The following is a 26,044-nucleotide window of genomic DNA, read 5'->3' as shown; positions in this document are numbered from 1 at the left end:
CGCTGACTGCAGTCTGCTAACAGGCTTGTCAAAAGGGATATTGGTTTGGGGCTTTTTGAAAACCAGTGAGGCAGATGTTTTCATTTCTTCTACATGAACCCTAGATTCAATTCACATTTATCTGTATAGCCCTTTTCACAAGGCATATAATTTCTGTGCAGCCTTACAGAAAGAAAACATGATTAGATTCATTACAGTAAATTAAAAAAACATTCCACTTTTTTGCAAATGGGCTCATTCTAAACCTGTCAGAGTTAAACTGTTGAGTTCAACCATTTTTGAATCCATTTAGCAGAACTCAGAGTCTGGCGAAAGCACTTTTAGATTAGCTTAGCATAAATCATTGAATCAAATTAGACTCTCTCAATTTAAAAATTAGTTCAGATAATTTTCTTATTTAAAGCTTGACTTTTTTTCTAGTTACAGTGTGTACTAAGACCAGTTGGAAATGAAAAATTGCTATTTTTTGCTGATATAGCTAGGAAGTATACTCTTATTCTAGCACAGGGATGGGCAAACTCGATCCTGGAGGGCCGGTGTCCCTGCATAGTTTTGCACCAACCCTAATCAAACACACCTGCTTGTAGCTTTCTAATGATCTTGAAGACACTAATTAGGGTGTTCAGGTGTGTTTGATTAGTGTTGGAGCAAAAGTCTGCAGGGACACCAGCCCTCGAGGATCGAGTTTGCCCATGCCTGTTCTAGCATAATAATCAAGGAACTTTACTGCCATACCATGGTGATAATGACACTATGCAGTGCAGTTAACTAGGTACCTAGCTGGCGACCAGCTAGTTCCTAACCATATTAGCCTATAGCAACTTTTAATTTTCCTAATTAATTTATAAAAATAAATTTCAGTCTTTGTACAAGATGTTACTACAAGTCCAGCTTTAAAGAAGAAACATGTTGAAACCCTTTTAATTGAATTAAGCGCTAATGGTCTAATCCATTTCAATAATGTATGCTAAGCTAAAAGTGCTCCCGCCAGACCCAGAGATCGACTGAATGGATTCATAAATGGCAAAACTCAGCTGTTTAACTCTAGGGGAGTTGTAAAATTAGTCTGTTTCCAAAAAGTGGTGTTCCTTTAAATTAATTATCAGATGTCACTTTGTTAAAAAAGACGTTGTCTATGTTGCAAAAACGTGCAGTTCTGGGATGATACAATCATGCAGGTAATGATTACATTTTTTAATTAGAGAAACTGTTACATTTTATAGTATATAAAATGTATATAGACAGTATTTAAATATATATATATATATATATATATATTTATATATATGCACAGTTGACATGTTATATTCCTTTAGATTTTACACAACCCATTTGGGCTTTTGAGGTTTATGCAGTTTTGTGAAAAACAAGGTAAACATGGATTCCTGTGAGGTAGTTTTCCAAGTGCTCGTTTAAGAAAAAATACCTTGATAAAAAAAGTTAAATGATCCTATAACACACACAAACACACATACAAAGAAACAAACATAATGTACGTGAAATAGTATAAACATAAGTAAATAATCCAAAATGCACAAATCCTTGTTTATGTTTGCCACAAAAAAGTGAACCGCACTTATGTCAACTCTTGTCATCAAAAAAGGCAGTGTGTCTTACGTTTTGGAAAGTAAAAAAGCACGTTATGGGCCGTTCACTTGAGGTAAATGCGCATTTACCTCAGCGAAAAACCCGCCTCTGCTTTCATTTGATTGGAGAATGAAAAAGACGCGACTGACGTAACAGGCTTTTTTTGCTCATAGTTGACTTTTTTTCAACTGCGAGCGGACAGCACGTAACAGCAAAAACGTGAGGCACAGCAGGCGGTTAAAACGCGAGGCACACAGGGAGCATAAGCAGCACACAAAACGCTTGGGCAGTTAGTAAATCATTCAAAAAGGCACCCCTTGACCAAGCGGCAACCTCCCGCTCTCTCTCGGGAAGCCAATACAGAAGTAACTGAAACTGCAATTCATCAAAATTCCGCTAGTCCTGGCTCCATAATAGAGCAAGTGGCAATTGAGCCCACTGTTAGAATGGCCAACTTTACAACAGAAAAAAAGGTGTTTACAGCCTGGTACAAAGAACGATTTTGGTTCATATAGCTATTATTACCCTCCATGACAACTGTGAGGGGGGTGAATTTTTTTATAACTCATCCATTTCCTTTATATTAGGTTATATTAAGTTTGCATAATTAAGGGCGTGGCCACTTGAGTGACAGCTAGGTCTCGCTGGTCGCCGTCACTTCACCTCAGCTGAATCCGGCAGATTAGCCACTGATCTCGGCATATTCATCGTATTTTTGTGTTGTTTTATGTGGCTTTACACAGTCAGCTGCCTTTTGGACTTATTTCTTACAATTATCAGATGATATGGGATGCTGTGTGCACTTAATTGTGCTCACAAACCATTCACGTGGCCTCTGTTTCCCATGTGAGTAAAGTTATATACTAGTATACCATCTCTATAAATGTATTTGTTTTATTTAAGATCATTTATCATTAATATATTTCTTTAGACCCGTAAAGCACTCCAGAATGTGACAGATTGGTTAGTTGTAGGCTCTAGAACAGTCATCTGAAGCGTTATCATACAGTGTTATGCTGGAGTTCATCAACAGTCTTGCATTTACTAACACACACTAGATTTGAAGTGTTTGGAAGTAATTCGCGTTTTCCTCCTGTAGAAAAACGTCATAAGAACAATGTTTAGTGGCTCACTGTATTACTACAGTGTTTTTAAAAGACTAAACACTTTATTGATATAATGTACAGCCAAGCACATGTGGTCAGAACACAAACGAGCCGCAGGTAATAAAGTATCAAGCATTTCTCCCAAAGAAGTCTGTCTGCCAGGTCTAAGCAAAGTGCCAGCAGGCATCTGTAGCTCCGCCCACTCTCCGCCTCTTTGCCCTAGTTTGGTATCCCGCCGTGGGTGCGATGACGCGCGAACAAAATGGCGACGGTTGGCCGCGCCTACTTGTGGCTTCTTTTGCAGTGTTCAGAAACCTATGGGTGACGTCACGGATGCTCCGTCCATATATTTTACAGTCTATGCCCTTGACGCAAAAAGCACGTTTTGTGTGATCGGCCCTTAAATCTGTTTAAAAGAAGCTTATTCAAGCTGCTTTTATTAAATAAAAATGCATTAAAACCTGTAAAAAATCATTACAGTTTAGTTCAGAAATTCTTCCAATATGATGAACTGTGCTCAATAAGCATCCTATTATTATTATTATCATTATTATCATCGTCAGTGTGGTAAATTTGAGCTCATATTTTTGAATGAGCTTTGATACAGTATCATTCTAATGTACCACTGGAAATCAAGGACATGATTTTCAAGTGTGAAAGTGAATACATTCGTATTGTGAAAAAAAGATTTGATTTCAAATGAATGTTGTTTTGAATTTTCATTGCATCAAAAGCCTTTAAAAGTAGTATTTCGCAATTTTACTTTTTTATTATTATTTCAGGGTATCCGCGGGGTCTTAAAATGTCTTGAATCTCAAAAGCTAAATTTTAGGCATGCAGCAAATTGGTGGGGCTTGAGTTCTGTATCGACGTCATGCCGGCTCGGCTAAAGACTCGTTACTGTGAATATTCATTCAAACTACTATGAGTCGACTCTTTTATAGATGAATCAATTGTTTTAAACACGGTGCACTTTCAAATTTAAGCCTTAGCTGGATATTTCACTTCACTTAGAGCCGTGTTACACTGCATGGAAGGTCACTTTCAAAAACCCATAATAGGGGCTCTTTAAAGGGCACCAAGGTTACCCCTTTTTCCAGATTTAATACAAGTCTTTTGTGTCTCCAGAATGTGTCTGTAAAGTTTCAGCTCAAAACACCCATCAGATTATTTATTAGACCTTTCAGAAGTTTCTATATTATAGCTCTGAGCATCAGGTAGCTGTTTTTGTGAACTGTGCCTTTAAGGCTAGTTTTTCACGCCCACCATTTCCACATGCCTGTCAGCGTGCCTTAATCTCCTCCCTCGCCTGCGTCAGACAACAGACAGACATGAAGGAAGCAGATCTCACGTAACGTTTGTGAGAAGTATTACAGTAAGAACTTTACCAATGAGTATTTGATGCATTTGTTGAGGAGTTGCAACGATGAGTCACACACAATATCATTACAAAGTTCATGCACACACCCAGACAGTGCCCGCATTTAGCTTTGCACTCTTTCTGCAAGGAAATGTGACAGGATACAAGTAAATATCCTGTATGGATATCTGTTATGTTAAATAAAATGTAAATTTTTTCCCAAATTTTATTGAATAAACCTGATTTAATGTCCACAAACCAGGATTGAAGCGTCTTCTTTTATAGTTGTTCTGACACATGGCTGTGGTGATGAAGTAAATCTGAAATAAATCGCTGTAATTCATTACACACATGCACTGTTTTAAAAATGTGTCAAACTTGTAAAACTCACTCTTGATCACATTTGATGATGATTGATGATCCTAGCAAAATGAACAGACCTTTTATTACCGGTTGCTTTGCGCACGTCCTGTCTTGTTGATATGATAATACGCATTACTAAGGAGACATGTTAATACGCAGCTGTCAATCAATTAGGTGGGCGGGGGGACCACACTCCTACATCAAGTCTCGGTCTCAAAACCGATTCAATTGGTCCACCGTTTTTATGTTGTTAAATTGAAAAAATGACTGGGTGTGTTTATATAATCCCAATATGATGGTCTAAACACTATACCTACACATATGTCTGTCCAAACAGCTTGAAAAGTAGATTTCTCACCATAGGTGCCCTTTAAGAGATTAAATGCAACATCTTTCATTTATTCTCTTAGGTAAGGAGAGATCTCCACTTAGGTATCATACTTAGAGGGAAAATGATTTATGCAATGGCAAAGTTATATAAAGCTTGAAGCATCAGAATCAGTACTCTGTATTAGCTGATCACCACGACAAGAAATCGGTACTTGGTATCGGCTGCAAAAATCTAGTAGAAGTCTAAAATTTCATTCATAATGGTCTTAAAATGTCATGAAGTCTTACATTTAACTTGGTGAAACCTGCAGAAACCCTGTATTTTTAAAATCAAATAAAAATAGCCTTGTTTGTACTTTGTAACAAGTAAAAATCCTGATCCCAAACTATTTGACTGGCAGTGTAAATATTAATTAGGACCGTGATGGAGCCAAGTGTAAAAACACTCAACCTCCTTCTGTGGACTTTGTTAGGTACTGCCAGAAGTCATGTTTTTTGGGTGTGTGTGTGATGGCAAGCCATAATAGAGCGGTGCGGACTGTATGTTTCATCAGCGTGTGACATTGTGTGTGAATCTGTGGGTTTCATATGTCTCAGCCTGGTGTCTGTTGCCATGGCGATGTTTCCTCTTTCCTGTTTATGAACACGGCTAGTGAAGTGAGTCAAGGTCATGTTCCCCCTGCAGGACCACACCTCACACAAAGACTGACGACGAGTCCTTTATTCACACATGCTAATGCAAACACAGGAGGAGCCAACATTACACACACGCTCTCCTTGTGCTCGCTATTGTTTCCTATTTCATTAGGATCATTTTGTGTGATGTGATTTTTGAATGTACGGTGTCAGATCAGAAGGACAGATGGTCCTGTTGTCTTTTAACCTGAGTCTTGCTCTCACACCATCATGCTGATAATACATGCGTGACTCCTCCCCTCTCTGTTCTTTCTAGACCAATGGGAAAGGCTCTCTGTGGTGCGTTCATCCTGAGTTTCGACCCATGCTGATGCAGGCCCTGAAGAAGCAGCACTTCCCCAATGCTCATGCCTTCTGCACCCCGCCTGCCTCCCCTCCTAGGTATCAACACTGGCCTCAGTGTACAACATGCAGTTCATCTAGGCTCATGCCTCTCTCTCTGTTGTTCTATATTTCTGTTGTTTTATCATCGTCTATCATTTTATTGTTGTCTGTCATTCTATTTGTCTTTATTTTATCCTTGTCGGTTTGTCTATCGTTCTATCTATCAATCATTCTATCGTTCTAGCTTTTTATTGTTCTGTTCTGTCATTTCTTCTATTGTTTGTTTTATTATACTATATTTCTAAAGTTTTTGTGATCCATCCGTCCGTCCATCTATCTGTCTATCTGTCCATCCATTTGTTCTGTCATTCCAATCATCCCCATTCTACTGGTCTATCTATCTATCTATCTATCTATCTATCTATCTATCTATCTATCTATCTATCTATCTATCTGTCTATCTGTCTGTCTGTCTGTCTGTCTGTCTGTCTGTCTGTCTGTCTGTCTATCTATCTGTCAATCTGTCTGTCTGTCTGTCTGTCCATTTGTTCTATCATTCCATCCTTCTATTCTACTGTTCTATCCATCTGTTTTATCCAGTCTGTCTGTCTGTCTGTCTGTCCATTCGTTCTATCGTTTCATCCATTCTACTGTTCTGTCCATCCATCCATCCATCCATTCTGTTTTTCTAACCATCCGTTCTAGTTCTATCCATCTTTTCTATCATTTATACTATTGTTCCATCCATGTGTTCTGTTCATCCATTCTATTGCTCTATCCATTGCATTGTATTGCTCTATCAATCCGTTTTATGGCTCTTTCTATCCCTACTATCATTCTATCCATCTGTTCCACTGTTCTATCCATCCGTTTTATCATTTGTACTGTCATTTCATCCATATGTTCTGTCCGTCAATTTTATCGCTCTATCCATCCGTTCTATCACTTGTTCCATCTGTACTATCTATCCGTTCTATCACCCTTTCCATTCCTACTATCATTCTATCATCTGTTCTACTGTTCCATCCATCCGTTTTATCATTTGTAATCCATCCATCCCTTCTATCCATCCATTCTATTGCTCTATCCGTCTGTTCAATCTATCTATTCTACCATTCTTTCCATCAGTTTTTCCATTATATCCATCTGTTCAATAATTCTATCAATTCATCTGTTATATACATTGTTCTGTCTATTATGCTAACTATTGTTTTGTTTTTCTGTCCTTCTAATGTTCTATTTATCATTCTGTCTGTTGTTCTATGTTTCTGTTTCTGTCCTTCTATCGTTCAATTTATTATTGAATATATTTCTATTGTTTTATCATTGTCTATAATTTAATTGCCTTCTATTCATTTCTATTCCTTCTATATCTATTATTCTGTCATTGGGTATCATTCTGTAGTTCTTTATTTCATTTAACTACATCCATCTCTCTTTTGTTAATCCCATCATTCTGTTATTTCCTTCTATTGTTCTGCCATTATATTGCTGTCTATCAGTCCACTAACATTCCGTTTTTCTCTTACTCTATCTTCCTGCCTATCATTTCTATTTTTTCTGTGTTGTTCTGTCTATTGTTTTAATATTCAATCACTCTGTAGTTTCAATGTTTTATCTAAGGATCTGTCTAACATTCTGTCTATTGAGGGCTTAATCAGTTTGTCTTAATGTTCAAACATTCTTTTTGATCGCTCTAATTCATCTCTACATCTTATGTTATGTCTGTCATTCTGTCTATAATTCTAATGTTCTGTTGTATTACTATAACATAAGACTTAACAAGTGTTGTAATATTTTTGACTTTTTCTCTCTGCCGTGTAGTGCCTCATCTCCTCCTCATCACCTCTTCACATCAGAGCAGGGCTGTGCCCTAAAAGGTTAGTAGACTTCTTCATCACAGCTCTGTACAGAAAGTCCATGATCTAGTCACATCTGTCACACACACCATTTTCAGACATGTCATTATACATTGAGGTCTATCACTCATCTCAGCTCTTTGTGTTCCACTCACCCTGTATTTGGTACAGTCGAAACTGCACATCTCTTTCCTGTGTTTGGTTACCAAGGCACTGGTACTTTGAAATTAGAGCGAGGGACTGTTTTGCTCCTGGGTGGAAGTGACTCATTCATTTAAACACACACACACACCACACAGTCAATACTTGTGTGCATCACACATTTCTTTCTCTTTGCAGAATGTGATTTTGATGCTGCCACTGCCATGATGCTGTTAAAGTCTGCCTCTGAGCAGAACATTGACTCATGTAAGAGACCACCATACATCATCATATACATCTTTTTCTCCTCGCTTTTTGTTTGTCTCATTTTTTTTGTAGTCATGCTTTACATCAGGTTTATTTTCATCAAGACATGCATCTATTTACCTGTTTGCATAGTCTCAGCAATCATGTGTGTGAAGGAACATGTGTGACACTGAAGATTGGAGGAATGACTGACGATTTAGCTTTGCCACAGAATCAGCTGTTCATCTGCAGGAATATAAACATTTTATTATATCTTGGTTTGGATCAGTCATTAAATTATGTTCGAATAAAATATTTGAGGAGAAAAGAGAATTAAAAATGGCAGATGAAATATTCAAATTAAATTAGAAATGAAATGCATTTCAATTATCCACAAAAATATTATTATAAAAATTGTATACTTTAATTTTCATTGCAATACATATATTTCAGTTAAAATAACCACAGTAACACTCTAGTTAAGTACTAATTCTCACTATTAAATAGTGGCTTCTTACCTGCCTATTATTCTTGTCTTTTCTGGTACCTTTGCGTGACATTTTTCTTTCCCTATACTTTTATATTTGTGTTGCTTGACTTTAGATACAATTCTGGTTGGTATTGTAGGATTGATCGCAAATTAGCAGCAGAGCTAAAAAGTTTTGTCCTCTCAGCACCTCGCCATAACCGGAAGTCACCTGCCTATTATTAAGATTTTAACTTCATTTGTTCTTATAAAGTTTATATACTGCATAATCCTATTCTACATTCCCAATCATAACCAATACCTACACCAAACTACTACCTTAACTGTATAACTCTTAACTGTTTCCCTGCCTGTGTTTATTTATTTTTTTATTGACCAGCCGCTGGCAGCATTTTTTTGATGATTTTCACCTAAATTTGACAGCCCTCAGAATAATTTTGGCTAGGAATATATGAACATATTATATATCAAAATAAAGAAACAACCCTCCGTTTTCAAAAAAAAAAAAAAAGAAGCCTTTTTTTGTCTTAATGTTATCATGTTTTATACCCACTTAAAGGTGCAGTAGGTGATCTGCCAAAATGCTAACCGGTTAGCATAATATCTGTGAAACACAGGCCCTCCCCTGCCGTCAAAAGCCACGCCTCGTAAAACACGAATGCGCACACCTTAAAGATGACAGTGGACAATCCACTTGATCATCATTCCCATTTAGAAAGCTTTATAGTGCTTTATAATACTACTATTCCGAATGAAAAACTGTATTATATCTAGCACGTTTTCAGTTGTGTAGCAAGCAAAACTCATCATGATGTGCAATATTTAATGCATGCAAGGATCGCCTGTCTCACTCTCACACGCTTTGTCCTAAAGCGACTACTGTATGCTTAGTGCTTGGCCGGCGGCTTGCAGGAATTACACTCATTACTAAGCTATACTTGCATGCTATTTGAGACCGAATATTCAGAGTAGCACGGTAAACAATATAGGGAGCGCGTCACCAGTTGTCATTGTTCAAAAATGAACCAATGTGAATATAAAACCATCTTCAGCTCAGTAAAGCAGGCTAGGTGGAATAGCGCTATTTACTTCTGTGTTGTTGTTAAACTAAATAAAAATCTACATTATCGATGCTGTTAAAGGTACCTCGTGAAACTGAAAATAGTCACATCAATCTTTCACCGGAAGATTTCAGTTGCTGAACAACACTTCTGTGCATATAACCCATTCTTAAAACAACAGAATCTACATCAGCTTTGCGTGACTGAAATAGTTTTAAAACATAACGTTACCTGTCTAAAAGAAATACTTTAGCCATGGTGTCTTCCTTCCTGCAGCATGCAAAACTAACTTCAATATTGATTCAAGATTTTAAAAAGTTTTGATTCAGCGTTTGATTCATATTGATTCAGCATTTTAAAAAGTTTGATTCAGCGTTTGATTCATATTGATTCAGGATTTTAAGAAGTTTTGATTCAGCGTTTGATTCATATTGATTCAGCATTTTAAAAAGTTTTGATTCAGCGTTTGATTCATATTGATTCAGCATTTTAAAAAGTTTTGATTCAGCGTTTGATTCATATTGATTCAGCATTTTAAAAAGTTTTGATTCAGCGTTTGTTTTTACCTCAGTGATGAGTTGCGTGTGCATGCGTAAGCGGCAGATCTGCGTGAACAGAGGTCCAAAACAAATCCACATTTGTTGACAGACAGTTTGGGCTACTTATAAGAATTATGGGAATTATTTGCCTGACAGTTTTTAATTGGATGAACATTTTTTTATTCTTACGACTTACCCAGAGTATAAAAATACATATAAATACATTTAGAACATTTACTTTAATCAGTACAACTGGAATGTGAAGACTTTCAACCAACACAACAAAAAATGTTTCTGAATACGATCACCTACTGCACCTTTAAATACAAAAACAGGAAAAAAAATGGCAGGGAACGTGTTAATAAGTGCTAAAAGTGTTAAATAAGGATTTATTAATAGCTAGAATTGTATCTGAAAATACAGTGTGACCATAACTGCATATAAAATAAATGGGTATGAATATAAAATATGCAACAAATTAGTTAAACTGTAGTTTTTTGGATATATTATATTATGTTATATTATATTATATTGATTTTTTTTTATTACTTATTGTTTCTTATTTTTGTATTTCCTGCTCACAATTTAATTTAAAAGTTTTAGTAATTTGGTTTTGTATTTATTTGTTCACAAAGTTCTTTATAAAATCATCTTTGCTCATAATTTACCACTCCATATTTTTCAGACCCAGAAGAACAAGAAGGACCCATCGATCTCTCCAGAAGGGACTTGGTGGTTGTGAGTCGGGATCCGAAGCAGGATCACAACTACAGCAGTACCCCTGCCCCTCCCTGTCCTCGCCAGATGCCTCTTTCACAGCCGCTCAACTTCAGTCTGGGGTTGCACCACGATCAGGAGAGACGATGGCAGAGTCCACTGCAGGGTCAGCTTTTAGGGAAGCGCAACCGAAGAGATTCACGTCCCGATGTGGACGAGGAGCTCAAGGAGGCGGCCGGATCGCTCTTACACCTAGCCGGTATTCGCACCAGTTTAGTCGCCTCGAGACGCAAGAGCAGGAAACTCAGTAGGAAATGAACCCAGTTCTGTAACTTCATGCTGTGGCCTGCCCAACCTCTCTATCTCTCTCTTCTGGTTTGGTGTATCTTACTTTTCATTTCTAGTTTTTGGGGTGTTTTCTTTTCGTCTTTTTAACCGGGATTACATCCCGGCACACTCATCAAAACATGGCAATACAAACACAGGAGAGAAAAGCCATACTGACATGTTTTATGTACAGAAAACAAACAGCCCACGTCATTTTGAGTTCATACGAAGAGGGTTTGAAGATGTTAATCATTGCAAAAAAAGACACTGGTTAAAAAAAGAGAAAAGATTTGCATGCTTCCACCTCTAAATCAACACAAAACTTATTTATATGAAGAAAAAAAAAAAACGCATGGATTTTACGAGTTCCCACGCTTCTTCACCTTAGAAGAAAACAAAAAAGCTTAAGAAAACATCAATTTGAAAGTGCCATTGATTTTTGGATCATACTATAAACATGATACAAAGAAGAAATGCAATAATTAGTCCACCTAAATACCTGTAGTTCTTTTATTTTTGTACTGCTGGTTTATATCTCATGTGTTGTGACGGCATGCCCCTGGGAGCCTTTCGCTGCCGCAGTTATGATGTCAAAGCCACATGACTCTTCTCGTGCATCCTGATTGGATCATTTGTGTGTCCCGCCCCCCGATCCTGATCATTATGACTGGAGAACAGCTCGAAGGAATCAGCTTGCATGCACCTCCGCCTCAGTGTTTCCCAGACGCCAGCAATCTGAATAATCAGGTTTTGGACTTGATTAATGCGTGTACTTCTTGCTTTTGAAGCGGCCAATGACAAAACTAGAACCTTTTTAGCTTCACTATAAGATTCAAATCAACTCAAGAGTCATCTCCACCCAAATCAGGCTTTTGTTTTGGTGGAAAACGTGAGAAATTGTCCAGCAGGGGGAGCTCCATGAGACATCACCTTTCCCACTGCTGCTTTTGAGGCCTCCAGAGAGTCGTGAGGAAACCAGAAACAATGTGAATTGCACTATAAACGCGCCTGCAAACAGAAGAGAGACGTTCTCCCATCACTGCGGCTCACAGATGGTGCTGACTATGGGAGAAATAATCGATGGGAGAGCCAAATGGACGTAAAGTGTGCTCCTAAGAACTCTCATGTTTAATTTTTCTTTAGTTTTTTCGCCAAAGCTGCTGCTCACAAAACTTTGCCTGGCTGTGTGTGACCTTCAGTTTGTTCCTGATTGGGTTTTTAAGTGTTTGTTTGAGACTACATTAGGATTTTATATACCCACGCATGTGAAATCGTGAACTATAACTGCCACTTGCCCCATTACACTGGCAAAACCTGAACTTCCTGAATGAGTTGATTATTTAAAAAACTGCCTATCCTCGTGAAGCTCTTTCGCTGTCACTTTAATCATCGCTGCCAATCCTTCTCCTCCCGGCTGTACATAGTGCTAATACAGAATGCAAGTATTAATGCAGGGAGGGGAACCGAGCAGTAGTTTTAGAATTCAAGGCCAATTTTGAAAACGGCTGCCTATTATTATTATTATTACTATTATTATTATTGAGATATGGTCCACTAACTGAGTTGCCACTTCCCCATCAGTTTTGTCATGTTCGTCTGCTATGAAAGTGGCAGTCTGAACCTGATTTTTGATTTTGTAAGCTAACCTCTGTTAATAAAAGGTTTATAAAGTTTATTTTTGCCAAAGATATGCAAATGTTGCATTATATATGGTATTAAGGAATAAAAGAGTTTTTTTTCTTTTACTGATTTAGTGTTTGTCGTTCACTGACTCTACAGACTAGTTAAAGTTAGAAAAGACAAGAAAGACAGTCGTTAAAGCCTTTACAATAATTGACATTGGTTTATTATAGTAAAAGTTATTTCTTATTCTGATGTATTTGCATTCACTTGGGTTTTGGTGCTAAACTTTCATTATTATTTCTGTTTATTATGGTTTAGCTTCTTGACTAACCCTCTCACAGTTTAATGTCGCAGCATTAGGATGTAAAATTAAACAATAATATCTGACTACAGGATCCAGTGTATCCAGAAAGCATTCATAGCGCTTTACGTTTCCCACATTTTTTTATGTTAGTCTTATTCCAAAATGGATTTAATTAATTGATTTCCTCCAAATTCTACACACAATACCCCATAATGACAATGTGAAAAAGATTTTTTGAAATTGTTGCAAATTTATTAAAAATAAAAAACCTGAAAAATCACATGTACATAAGTGTTCACAGCCTTTGCGCAATACTTCTTTGATGCACCTTTAGCAGAAATTAGAGCCTCAAGTCTGTCTTTAGGAATTTCTGCCCAATTCCTCTTTGCAGTATCTCTCAAGCTCTATCAGGTTGGATGGGAAGTGACGGTGTACAGCCATTTTCAGATCTCCCCAGAGATGTTCAATAGGATTTGGGTCTGGGCTCTGGCTTTGCCACTCTAGGACATTCACAAGTTGTTGTGAAGCCACTCATTTGATATTTTAGCAGTGTGCTTTGGGTTATTGTCCTGCTGGAAGATGAACCGTCACCCCAGTCTGAGGTCAAGAGCACTCTGAAGCAGGTTTTCATTCAGGATGTCTCTGTACATTGCTGCATTTATCTTTCCCTCTATTCTGACTAGTCTTCCAGTTCCTGCTGCTGAAAAACATCCCTACAGCATGATGCTGCCACCACCATTTTTCACTGTAGGGATGGTATTGGCCTGGTCATGAGCGGTGCCTGGTTTTTTACAAACGTAACGCCGGGCATTCACTCCAAAGAGTTCAGTTTTAGTCTCATCAGACCAGAGAATTTTGTTTCTTATGGTCTAAGAGTCCTTCAGAGGACGTCTACAGACAATTCCTTTGTCTTCATGCTTGGCTTGTGCTTTGACATGCACTGTCAACCCTGGAACCTTATATAGACAGGTGTATGCCTTTTCAAATCATGCCCAATCAACTGAATTTACCACAGGTGAACTCCAGTTAAGCTGCTGAAACATCTCAAGAATGATCAGTGGAAACAGAATGTACCTGAGCTTACTTTAGAGCTTTACGGCAAAGGCTGCGAATACTTGTACATGCAGATTTTTCAGACTTTTTATTTTTAATAAATTTGCAACAATTTCAAAAAATCTTTTTCAGATTGTCATTATGGGATATTGTGTGTAGAATTTTGTGGAATTAAATGAATTTAATCCATTTTAGAATAAGGCTGTAACATACAAAAATGTGAAAAAAAGTGAAGTGCTATGAATAGTTTCCGGATGCACAGTGTTATTTAAAGGCCCTAGCACTAGCACTGACGCTTTTGTTTGATGATACCACCATCTAGTGGTCAGTTACAGCCACAGACTGTTAATAATAGCAGAAACCTAAACCCGTTTCTTGACCTGAAGTTTTTTTGATAAATAACCTTAGTGCTACGTTTAAATAATTCCGATTTATTGTAAAAGCATACGTTTTACTTGAAAGCTTTCTTCTAATTTTAAAAGCAATTTTTGTTTACAGACTATTTTAAAGGTCATTTATGATGCAAAATCTGCTTTTCTAAGCAGTTTGAACAGAACTGTGTGTTATTTCTTGACTAATAGTAGTAGTAATATAGTAGTAGTAATATCTAGGTCAATAATACTTCTTAAATTAAAACTCTGAACTTAGATCTCATGCTCATGACCTGTCAGAGATTGGAGAATGCACATGTTGTAAATTAGGTCCATTTTTTTTGTATTTAAAAATTAAAAAAAGAGAGAATTGTGCAAAACATTACCGTAAAAGCCACAAAATATCTTGTGTGTGTGTGTGTGTGTGTGTGTGTGTGTGTACTTTCTGAATGAATCCATGTTTTAATCAGTCCAGACAGCACTTTACTTATTTGTTTAATGACTAAGTTGTTTGAACCAATCGTCTCATTTATTAGACATTACTACCACCTACTGGAAGATTTAGATTCTTATTTTGAGGATTATTTTCATTTAAAAATCATGTTTTCATATTAAAATGCAAAAAAAAAAGTGTAATACATTTAGAAATAAAGGGGTAATTCACACACACACACACACACACACACAGAGAAAATAATTTTGTCTTCATTTACACGCTTTTGTGCCATTTAAATCCACATGAATTTCTTTTTATTGCAGATTACTTTTGATGATGTTTACTTGCTTAGTTCTTTTCACATTTACAGTAATTACAATGATAATATTCAATGAATTGAAATCTTCTTTTGTGGTCATTTCTGAGTCAGTTGTATAACATTTAACAAGGAATTTTCTCAATAATTTACATTCATTTAATTCAGGATAACCAATAATAACTTTTAAGTGGTTACCTATTTTTATTTTTCCCCAGGGCCGCAAGTATTACATGTTCGATGAAATAATCTATTAATTTCTTCATGTGTTTAAGTGAAAGTAGACTATCCTATTTCAAGACATTAAAAAGTGTTTTTTTTAGTACCAATTAATTACCAATTACCAAATATTTCATTCTTAATGTCTGCAAGAATTATTTGTGTGTGTGTTTATATATATATATATATATATATATATATATATATATATATATATATATATATATATATATATATATATATATATATATATATATATATAAAAGAGCTAACAGTAGCTGTAATTGGTCCATCTGTAACTCTACATAGGCAGTAATTTTATGCTTCTTCCGGTCATTCAGGTGACATCTTCGGTCTGTAGCTTCAGGCCAATCTTCTGCTGTCCAGAGTCAGTTGGTTTGTCTTGGTCGGGCATCTCAGCTGAGACCTGTCCACTGTGGGTGACCCTACTGGTAGCTGTGAAATACCAGTGGCGTAGCTCTCAGCATCACTGATGCACATCAAGCTGCAAACCATGTGAGGGACCCTAACCTACCATAACCCAACAGCCAACACTAACAACCCTAACAACCACTAACCCTACCGCATATTATTTATTTATTTATTTTATGCTGGATTTTTATATACATTTATTTATTCGCATATTTATTTATTTATTTATTATTCATGCAGGAATTATGGGTTTATTTACTAATCACTTATTTATGTATTTGCGTATTTAATGTTTTTGCAGGTTTCGTCCTCCATGCAATAAATGTATCCTTCATTGTTTGTTAATGTTAGTTAATACATGAAGTAACAATAAATAAATAAAGCTATCTCCCGATAAAGCACCCAATAAGTTCAAAAATTGTATTTTGGAAAAAAATGTAATGGAATGATCAAACTAATTATTCCTCAATAAAGTCCAAATTACTAATCGCTGTCAGTATTAACTCAATAAATAAATACGATTTTTTTTTCCAGAAGAAAAAATATAAATAGAAAATACTCTGAAAAATGTCCTTGCTCTGTTGGTAAATACTTACAAAAGAATTAAAATTTCGTTGGAGGGCTTCAAATTTTGTCTTCACATGTCTATATGTCATTTAATAAATTTTACGTAAAATTGCATTTAAAACTGATTTTTAGCGCTAACGATATCTGTTTTTTATGGAATATGCATTTATCCTCAGTCACTTCTTTTTATTTAAAAGTAAACACAAGCGAAGGAAACTTTAGAACATGTAGAATCTCGTGACGCGTAGAACGTTTAGAATCTCTCTACATAAACCTGTCACACCGGTGAACCTGCAGCACAGACGAAATTAACTTTGTTGGTTTGCAGTTGGTTAGCAAGAACGATCTCTGATTTTGTTAAAGTGAACACGTTGTTGAGTTATGGAAGACGGATTGAGTATGAAGCATTTGACTGTGATGGAGAAGCCAAAGAAACAGCGGCGCTTTAAACTTCCCTCTTTTCTAAAAGCTGCCAGGAAAATCAAGATCTTCCGGAGTCAGAAAGAGACGCAGTTCAAGCAAACGCCTGACAGAGGCAATGATTGTAAGTCATATTTATATAGTGATATGAGTATTCCGGAGTTTCATTGATAATTGATTATTGAGGGCCCTTACCGTAAAGTATTGGCAGGCAGACTCATAATCGACAGACCTTAAACCAGCCTTAATTGAGGCTGAAGTTCCTGACATCAGGCCCAAAACACTTTTTAATTACATTTTGGATGATGGATGAATATATGGCATAGTTTATATCTATAGAATATTACAAACATATTACAATTTGCTAAACAAACATTAAAAAAGTTTTAGATAAATAAAAAGAACATTTCAAAGTTTTTTGGTTCATTGACCAATTGTGTAACCAAATTTTTGTTACTGACAGCATGGTTAAACTATGGTAAGCGTTGCGAAACCATCGTGAATTTGTGGTAACAAAGGCTTAGCTACAGTATGATAACCATTTGTGTTTTTCTTTTGGTTTTATTTGTTGTGAAACTACGGTAATGTGGATGTTCTACATATTGTATTTTAATTTAAATGTAAAATGTGTAAACTGCATTTGTTTCTCTTAATAGATGATGAGGAGGAGGAGGAGGAAGTGAAAACAAAAAAGAGTAAGATGGCAAATTTCTTCAAAGCTGCAACTAAACTCCTTGGGATGTCCTGCTTTGGTCAGACTGAGGAGCAGCTCTCTGACTCTGAAGGCTGTGATGGTAAATCATCATATTTGTTTGTTGCTAAATATGTTTTTAATGTTATAAATAATTTGTATGTATATATATATATATATATATATATATATATATATATATATATATATATATATATATATATATATATATATATATATAATTTGTATTAGTAATTTGTATTAATTTCCCTTAACCCAAAGTTTAACATCGCCTTGAGTGTAAAATTGACTAACTGCAATTATTTCTCTATTAACAGATGATATTCTGTGCCAATCCAAGCCTGATCAGAGTCTGGAGGTTGCTCTTGTCATCGTTCATGAAGTGAGCTGTCTGAAGGACGACCTAAAGGTAAGTAGGAATAAGTATGACCATCAGTTTTAATCCATGTTCTCCTGATGCTTTCACTAATATGTCAATATGTCACTAATATCTGTTTCAGGATTTTTGAGAGGAATTATATGACATCATAACATGTGAATTGACTTAGTTTGATTTTGTTTATCAGGTAGACGAGACGGATGACATGACACTCAGTGTAGAGTATGTCAAAAAAGAGGAGGAGGAGGAGGAGGAGATGAGAATGAATGATGAGAAGAACATAGATGAGGAAAAGATCAAGAAGAGGAGGAGAAGGAGAAATCAGACGAAAGAGGTGAAGAATGAGGAGATGAAGATTAAAGAGGAGAGGTTGAAAGAAAACGAAGAAAAGGAGGATAGGAATGAGGAAGAGGTGAAGATGAAAGAGGAGAGAATGAAAGAAAATGAAGAGAAGGAGGATAAGAATGAGGAGGAGGTGAAGATGAAAGAGGAGAGAATGAAAGAAAATAAAGAGAAGGAGGAGAAGAATGAGGAGGAGAGGAAGGAGGAAGGGACAGAGAATGAGGAGGAAGAGAGGGAAAAGACAAAGGAGGAGAATAAGAAGAGAAAGAGAACAAAGAAAAGTAACAGCAAGAAAAGCAGAACGATGATGAGGAGGAGAAGCAAGAGGAGGAGGGGAGTTTGAATAAAGACACAGAGAATTGAAAATAAAAATATATACAATAAGTTGGATGGACAATATTCACTTTCTGGTCTAAAATAATAATTTGCAAAAATCCATGAATTATGCTATCTTTTTAGACTAGTTAATGTGCAAAAATCGTTGACAACAAAAGGGCAAGCACAACACAAGGTTTAATGAAAAAAGAAAACACCAAGGGCACATTAACTTGATCAAAATAGTAATAAAAGTTAATTAATCAATCAGGACATGAAGAGCACACTGTTAACTATTTCCTGTAGAATCTACAGTTACAGGCAGCAGTTGGCCAGTAATTTACTGTAAATCAGCAAGAATACTGATATTTATCTTGCAATATGTGTATTCATACTATTGTATTTCTTTACTGTAAAATAAACAGTAATTTTCACAATGCTTTAAAATAAAATTAAAATACAGTAACATACTGCATAACTGTCCTACAGTAAAATACAGTTCATATTACGTTTGCATACTCTGTAATTTAGAAAAATCTTAATAATGTGACAATGAAGAAAGTTCAGCTTTGCATCACAGAAAAAAAGTACAGTTAAATACATATTCAAACAGAACACATTTACTTTAAACTGAAAATAAAATGGCAGAATTTTGATGTATTTATTATAATAAATGACTTGCAAAACCTTGACTGGGTTTTGGAGGTAAGACCACTCTTTGGGGGCTCAAAGGACAGTTCTGGAAGGTAATAATGTTTTAGATTAGATTCAACTTTATTGCCAATAGACATGTACAAGATAACGAAATGCTATTTTTTTTAACCAGGAGTGCAATAGCAGCAAGTGCAGGATATAGGTTAAAGTTATTAAGTTATTATAGAAATACTAAATACCAAACCACTTTCATAACAGACTTTGGCTGAGGTATAGAATGACCAAACCAATTTCAGATGTTTTACAATGTGGTGGTCAGTGCGCTGGTTTGTCCATGCCGTACCATTGTACCAATTCTTTGTTGTCACTTGCTCTGTTAAAACAAAATTGAATCCCTTTTTTGATGTGCATGCTGAAATGTATTTAATAAATCTGTTTCCTGCATAGATAATGCACATTTCCTATTATCGGATAAAAAGTTTATACTCATTAATCATTTTCAAAACATTTTGGTGTTTCCATTAAGATCTTTTTAAAATGCGATATTCCATAATGGGCATAAATATAGGTGGAAACATAGTTATTGACATCACAAAAAATACTATACATTGTAAAAAATCCATAAATTAGCAGTTTTCTGTATTTTGTAATTCATGTTTTTATTTTTGTCTGTTTATTTATGCTGTTGATTCGCATTATGAGATTTTGATCTTCCTTCTGACAACTTTTAACCTTAAAAAAGTTGGAAAAGTGACTTTTATTAACCGTTTTAATAGTTTAAAGTAATTTATTGTCTGGGTTGGTGTATATTACGGTACAAAAACCTTGTACTAATCTGCGGGTACATATTCTCTTATTTTACAGATTTATTTCTCTACATATTATTTCCTATTATTTTAAACTATTAAAATGTCAATAAAAGTCACTTTTTTAAACTGCGGAGTTGAATTTTCAACATCAAAAGTCGCCAGAGCAGAGATCAAGGTCTCACTATGCAATTTACAACCGTAAATAAGCAGAAAACACTAAATATTTATATATTTTTTACAGTGTAGATCAGTGGTTTGCAACAAGGGGGTCCCAGCCCACAAGGGGGCCTCAGAAATCTCTGTAGGGTGTCGCGTCTTTTTTTTTATTTATTTATTTATTTATTTATTTTTGCAGTGAACAATTATGAGAACTATCATGTTGCCATGTGAGAAAAAGACAGTCTCACTGATTTGCCTTCAGCAGCTAATAATAATAATAATAAAAATAATAATAACAGTAATAGTAATAATTGCTTACATTTATATGGCGAGACGGCAGCCATATTGCACCAGACAGCACACCACACACCAGCTGATTGGTGGAGAGTAGACAGAGTGATGAAGCCAATTATGATATAGGGATGGTTAGGAGGCCCTGATGGACAGAGGCCAGTGGGCAAATTTGGTCAGGATGCCGGGGTTAAACCCCAACTCTTTTTCGAAGGACATCCTAGGATTTTTAAATACCACAGAGAGTCAGGACCTCGGTTTAACATCTCATCCAAAAAGAGTCCCCATCAATATACTGGGGCATTACGACTTACACAGACCGCAGGTTGAGTGCCCCCTGCTGGTCTCACTAACACCACTTCCAGCAGCAACCTAGCTTTCCCATGTGGTCTCCCATCCAGGTACTTACTGGGCACAGCCCTGCTTACTTCAGTGGGTGTCCATGTGAGATTTGCAGAGAGCTAAATGTCGACATCCCAAGCCCCAAGTGAGGAAGCTCCAAACATTTCGAATAGCAGCTCTAGCAACACTGGAAACACGAAATGCAGGAAATACCAAGATAATTACCAGAACTATGGTTTTATTCCATTTTCTCAAAGCAAAGAGTCCAAGACCCAGCCACAGTATTATCTGTGCCAAAGTTCTTGCTAATGAATGCATTAGGCCATCAAAATTAAGACATTTGCAGATGGCTCATCCTCAATACCATGACAAGCCCAGAGTGTTATTTGAGCGCAAGGCAAAAGAATTGACACAGACCTCAAAATGAAATGAGGGACGTCACAGCTGTACTGACAAGAAACTTTTAAAAATATCGTACACAGTTGCAGGGAAAAATCGCCAAATCAAAGAAAGGACATACATTTGCAGAAACTTAGATTTTGTCATATTTTCCGAGGGAAAATGGGGTCTCAGGCAAAAAAAGGTTGGGGACCACTGGTGTAGATAATAGTGATTACATGGCGCTATAAATATAAACATGGAAGTCAATTTTTCCTCAAAAAATATTTAAATACGTCTTTCATTGTGTTTAACAGAAGTCCCCAAACCGCTTTGTAAAAAAGATCTCGAGTAAACAGTGACAGATTTGTCATTTTTGCCTGACCAAGGTCATAACAGTTTCAGTAAGCTCCTTCTGGCTTCTCCGTGTGTGGTTTTCTCACTGTCCACCGTTCCCTTGACTTTCAGCATTGAACCCCTGGCCTTGATACATGCGCCATATCTTCATAACAGATTCCTCTTCTCCGTGCACTTCCTCAGTCCATTTGAGGCTTGGGTTCAGGGTGGTTTTAGTGTAGCACAGCTGCTGGAACTACCACACACTCCCACAACACACACACACAACAGCAGAACAACAGCTCTCTGTCTCCTAGCTTAAACATTATTGCAGGTGCAGAGATAAGAACTGAGTCAAGACTTGAAGAATCAATCTCACCCCTAACTTACTTATATTGTGCCTCAGTTTGTGAAAGGAGGGTTTTACGTTACAGCGGATGATCTTTAAGATGTACTATAAGTGCTTTTGACTTAAAACTCACACTCTGTCAGACATTCTCTATTCATACTGCGGTTGGCCAGCGAGGTTATTGTGACCTTGAATAAATCATTCCAGTGCTAAAGGATTGGAATATTTGCGATAAGAGGGGAAGATGGCAAGGGCTATAAATGTCTTTTCAACACACATGAGAACTGGAATAATATAATAGATTAGAAAGCCATTTGAATGGACACTGAGGTTTAATATAGTGCAATTAAAGTTTTTAATGATTTTATTTTTAAACGGATAGAAACAGATACACACATTTATGGTTCTCAAGCCTTAAAAAGATTGTTCACCCCAAAAATCTCTGAGGATAAGAAATGTTTTTCCTCAAGGATCAAATGTTTCAATTTTATTTTTCCATTTACCTGTAGTTAAAGCCAAAATTACAACATGTTTCAAAACATCTTAATTTCCAAAATATGAATGTTTATACAAGTTTTGAATGATAAGAGGTTGAATAAATGGTCCAAAATTTATTTATTTTTATTTTTAATTTTGCATTTGGGCGAAAAAATCTTTTACAATTTTCCACAATAGCAGAAGTAATTAATTTGACAAAATGTAGTACAAAGGTTCCACAAGGGCACAGTATGGCAGTGATGTTCTTAGAACCAATAATCAAACATTTTAATAATCTTTGGTTTCATTTTCAGGTGTGTGTAAAATGAATCATGTTGTACGAAACATTACAAACATGAAACATTTTAATAACCTTGAGAACTTTTTCCTCTTTAAATAAAAACATTTAATTCGGAAGAAACAATTTCACCGAGTGCCGTGGGCCGAAGATATTTATACCAGGCTACGCTACATTAAAGTTGTCATGGGTAATTTCTCAATTTATTTCGGAATATTTCAAAATAAATAGAAAATGTTACTTTAAATTGTATTATCTGCAGTATAATTTTAAAAATAAAAACAAACAATCACATTTATAACACAGTGGAGTTCAATGCAGAATACAGAGATCAAGCAGAATCTGCCTTTGATTTGATTTGCTCACCAAATTCGAATGATATGAGGGTGAGGCCTATGATTTAAATAATGTAACGGATTACATTTGGATTACTTTTCAAAACTGACAAAGAGAAAGTTTTCAAATATTAATCTTTTGCAAACATTTGGTTACTGTGCTTTTAATTTACTGTCAGACTTTCAAAAATTAATTCAGCACTTGAATTAAAATTAGAATCAAAATTTTACCTCACAGGCGACACAAAATCAGATGTTAACTTTTGTTTCCCTTTGAGGTTGTTCTGCTTTGTTTAAAGGGTTAATTCAGCAACAACTGAAAATTGCCATTTCCATTCATGCCATTCCAAACCCCTGAGACTTTCATTAATCTTCCGAAGGTATTTTCAATGAAATCCGAGAGCTCCCTCATCCTTCATGCACAGCAAGGGCCGTGAGACATTCAAAGTCCAGAAAAGGAATCAAGAACAAAACATTCCATCAGACTGTAATCCATATTACAACTACACTGTAAAAAAATGCAGGGTTCCACACAATTCATTAATGTGGTCCCAACACAAATCTATTAAGTCAACAGAACCAGTGGCACCCCCAGAAAATGTTCTTAGTGGTGGTCACACCAAATCTTGGGGTGGCAAACAAAACATAATTAATTGTGTATATATTGTGAATAATGAGTATTCATTCATTTTTTTTCAGCTTAGTCCCTTTATTAATCAGGGGTCGCCACAGCACAATGAACCGACTTACCTAGCATATGTTTTACACAGCGGATGCCCTTTCATCTGCAATCCATCACTGGGAATCACCCATACACTCTCATTCACACACATACACTACGGACAATTCAGCTTACCCAATTCATCTGTACCGCATGTCTTTGGACTGTTGGGGAAAACGGAGCACCCGGACGAAAGCCACGTGAACACGGGGAGAACATGCAAACTCCACACAGAAATACCAACTGACCCAGCCGAGGCTTGAACCAGCGACCTTCTTGCTGTGAGGCGACAGCATTACCCACTGCGCCCCCGTGTCACCCTGAATAATGAGTAATTCTATATATTTTTTCTGGTAAATGAAATAATGTGGTTTAAATTCATTTCATTAATTACTCTTAAAATACTGCAGTTTATTCCTTGAAATAATTCAGCAAGTAGGCCTACATGTGCAAACCAAAAAAAAATCTATACTTAGTTTAAAAACACTTTTCAGGTCAGTTATTTTCACATACTTTTAGTGTACATCATACAGTATATGCCATGTCTAAAATTAATGAAGATTAATGAATTAAATAAACAGACAAATGAACACACTGAACATAAGGCATTACCATACACACACACACGCACACACACACTCACTACACAGACCCCAATAATATCATTTATCCATGTTCCTTTTTGCGCCACAATATTATTAATACATCTTCTTCTGTCGATGGACGTTTTTGCAAAATATATCCACAAAATCTCATCCACAAAAGATTTTTGGCCTTTTTAAGTCAACAAGAAAAATAATGGAGGTGCTAAATATACTAGATTCTGCTGATTTCAAAATGCATCGGTTTTTTTTTTTTAGATTTGTGTTTTTCATTCAGATATAAACACAACTTTTCCATTTCAAAATAATAGTTTATTAATAAAAAGTGTACAATCTCAGTGAATCGGCTACATTGGTGGCGATTTAATCTATTAATAATTTAGTTGTTGCATTTTATTTATTGATTAATTTATTTATTTATTAAAATATTGTAAATTTACATAAGTACATTCAAACTGATAATATCAACAGCAAAATCATATTGGGGTGTCCCCTTGGGGATGCCCCTGAACAGAACTCATTTAAGTAGATTGAACATAAAACAACCATTTTTTCCCCAAAGAAATCTCAAGAATTGTGTTGTTTCAGCTTATTTTAAATAAGTAGTTTGAACAAGCAGTAATAATATTTTTTTTAGTGTACTGTGAAAACCCCTTCGCCATTGTCTTCTCTGTGTTTACTATGAGGTATTGCCTTTAGAGTCAGCAGCTGAACATGCATGTAACGTATTGGCAGTAATAAATGCACACCGTGATCTGATATCGAAGATATAAGCAAAGTTGTTGTCACAGTTTTTATTTTTTTGGTGCACAAAATTTCTTGCAGCTTCATATGATTACAGTTTAACCACTAAAGTCACATGGAATGGTCTGACAATGTCTTTGGTTTCTTTTCTGGATTTTGAAACATCTCAGGATAGTTGCTGTCTGTGGAAAAAAAAAGCTCTCAGATTTCATCTCAAATTTGTGTTCCAAAGATGAACGTCATTATGCACATTTTTGGGTGAACAAACCCATTGAATACAGATTTAAAAATCATAACAAGTAATAGCTTTCTGTTACTGTTTTAGAAATCTAATCTTTGTATAATCATTGCAGGAAACACTGGCACCTAACAGTGCTGAAGGTGGAAAAGAGTTCATCTAAAAAAATAAAGTAAAACATAACATATATTTTCCAGTGTTAGAGAATTTCTAGCTGACACCACTAAAACAATAGCAGTTTTACAGTAACTCATCTACTTTAAAAACAAGCTTTAGTAGTTAGTTGCTAACTACTTTTTCCAGCAAATAGTGCAGAATGACAGTGGCTACATTTAATTTGGTTTATCTGCAATAGGCTACATAGTGTCAATGAAGCTACATGCAGATACTCTTTGGTATTAATTTGCTACCTTTTTAATTTACATTCCCACACTGATATTTTGTCAAACTGTCAAGTGTGGCTGGTAAAGATGCTTTAAGCTATAGCTAAAATGGACAAACTACTTAAAAATGGAGATTAGCATCATTACAAAAGCTACAAAAGCAAAAGTAAAACATCTCTGGTAGCTAACTGTACACTAATAAGTTATACTTTAGGTTCAGTTTGATAGCATTTTAATACTTGTAAAACATATTTTACACTGTACTGCACCATTTTCAGATTGCTATATATATTTTT

At 35.8% G+C, this 26,044-nt stretch overlaps 1 protein-coding gene across 1 annotated transcript in view; it reads left to right on the top strand.

Moving 5' to 3' along the window:
* Positions 1–12,888, top strand: part of foxn2b (forkhead box N2b) — a 37,079-nt gene extending 24,191 nt beyond the window's left edge. The window contains exons 3-6 of the mRNA XM_056469592.1: positions 5,699–5,823; positions 7,591–7,646; positions 7,965–8,033; positions 10,785–12,888. Coding sequence (XP_056325567.1) covers positions 5,699–5,823; positions 7,591–7,646; positions 7,965–8,033; positions 10,785–11,134 — 600 coding nt within the window. The 3' untranslated portion in view covers positions 11,135–12,888. The remainder of the gene's footprint in view (positions 1–5,698; positions 5,824–7,590; positions 7,647–7,964; positions 8,034–10,784) is intronic.
* The last annotated feature ends 13,156 nt before the right edge of the window (positions 12,889–26,044 follow it).

Source organism: Danio aesculapii, chromosome 12 (assembly GCF_903798145.1).
Source record: "Danio aesculapii chromosome 12, fDanAes4.1, whole genome shotgun sequence".
NCBI classification, from domain to species: domain Eukaryota; kingdom Metazoa; phylum Chordata; class Actinopteri; order Cypriniformes; family Danionidae; genus Danio; species Danio aesculapii.
Note: the sequence above shows the minus strand (reverse complement) of the source record. Positions and strands in the feature narration are given on the sequence as shown.